This window comes from Onychostruthus taczanowskii, unplaced genomic scaffold (genome assembly GCF_017590055.1).
Source record: "Onychostruthus taczanowskii isolate IOZ18803 unplaced genomic scaffold, ASM1759005v1 scaffold503, whole genome shotgun sequence".
Lineage (NCBI taxonomy): Eukaryota > Metazoa > Chordata > Aves > Passeriformes > Passeridae > Onychostruthus > Onychostruthus taczanowskii.
The window spans coordinates 22,042-23,465 of NW_024502603.1; the positions used below are offsets into that span (position 1 = coordinate 22,042).

The following is a 1,424-nucleotide window of genomic DNA, read 5'->3' on the forward strand; positions in this document are numbered from 1 at the left end:
GGGTGGGGGGAAAGACACAGCACGTCACCGTACAGCTGGCCTGGGGAGGGACAAGGACAGGGACAGGGACAGGCTGAGTGAAGTACAGGATGTCACCGTACAGCTGGCCTGGGGACAGGGACAGGGACAATGACAGGGGTTAGGGACAGGAACAGGGACAGGGACAGGGGTTAGGGACAGGTCAGGGACAGGCTGGGTGAAGTACAGCACGTCACCGTACAGCTGGCCTGGGGACAGGGACAGGGACAATGACAGGGGTTAGGGACAGGAACAGGGACAGGGACAGGGGTTAGGGACAGGTCAGGGACAGGCTGGGTGAAGTACAGCACGTCACCGTACAGCTGGCCTGGGGACAGGGACAGGGACAATGACAGGGGTTAGGGACAGGAACAGGGACAGGGACAGGGGTTAGGGACAGGTCAGGGACAGGCTGGGTGAAGTACAGCACGTCACCGTACAGCTGGCCTGGGGACAGGGACAGGGACAATGACAGGGGTTAGGGACAGGTCAGGGACAGGCTGGGTGAAGTACAGCACGTCACCGTACAGCTGGCCTGGGGAGGGACAATGACAGGGACAGGGGTTAGGGGACAATGATAGGGACAGGGACAGGCTGAGTGAAGTACAGGATGTCACCGTACAGCTGGCCTGGGGACAGGGACAGGGACAGGGACAATGACAGGGGTTAGGGACAGGGACAGGGGTTAGGGGACAACGACAGGGACAGGGACAGGCTGGGTGAAGTACAGGATGTCACCGTACAGCTGGCCTGGGGACATGACAGGGACAGGGGTTAGGGGACAACGACAGGGACAGGGACAGGCTGGGTGAAGTACAGCACGTCACCGTACAGCTGGCCTGGGGACATGACAGGGACAGGGGTTAGGGGAACAGGGACAGGTCAGGGGACAGGTCAAGGGTCAGGCACGGGGACAGCCTGGGCAGGGGGACATGGGGAGGGGACAAGGGACAGGCCGGGGGTGGCACTGGGGACAGCCTCGGTTGCCTCCCAGCGGGGTGGGGATGAGGAGCAGCCCTGGGGAAGGGGACAGGGGTGGGGGCCCCTCCAGTGCCCCCTGCTGCCCTTGGGACCCCTCCCCACACTCCCAGTGCCTCCTGCTGCCCTTGAGGACCCCTCCCCACACTCCCAGTGCCCCCTGCCGCCCTTGGGACCCCTCCCCAAAGCCCCGCACGGCACCCAGCCGCCCCGCGGGTGCTCACAGACGTCGGCCAGCAGCCCGGTGTCGGCGGGCAGCTCCCGGTGCCGGAGGCTGAAGTACCCCTCCAGGACCCCGTGGATGCCGGCGCACAGCAGGAACCAGCCCAGGACCAGCCGGCGGGCGGGGCTTCGCTTGGCCCCGCCCTTGGCCCCGCCCTTGGCCCCGCCCCCGGCCCCGCCCAGCGCCCAGCCCAGCGCCAGCAGCG

The 1,424-nt window shown here is 66.3% G+C and overlaps 1 protein-coding gene across 1 annotated transcript in view; it reads right to left on the minus strand.

The window, feature by feature from the left end:
* The window catches only part of LOC121342048 (3-beta-hydroxysteroid-Delta(8),Delta(7)-isomerase-like), a gene marked incomplete at its 5' end in the record, with an annotated part of 8,085 nt that extends 6,666 nt beyond the window's left edge, over nt 1-1,419 (minus strand). The window contains one exon of the mRNA XM_041416130.1: nt 1,221-1,419. Coding sequence (XP_041272064.1) covers nt 1,221-1,419 — 199 coding nt within the window. The remainder of the gene's footprint in view (nt 1-1,220) is intronic.
* Between the last annotated feature and the right edge of the window lie 5 nt (nt 1,420-1,424).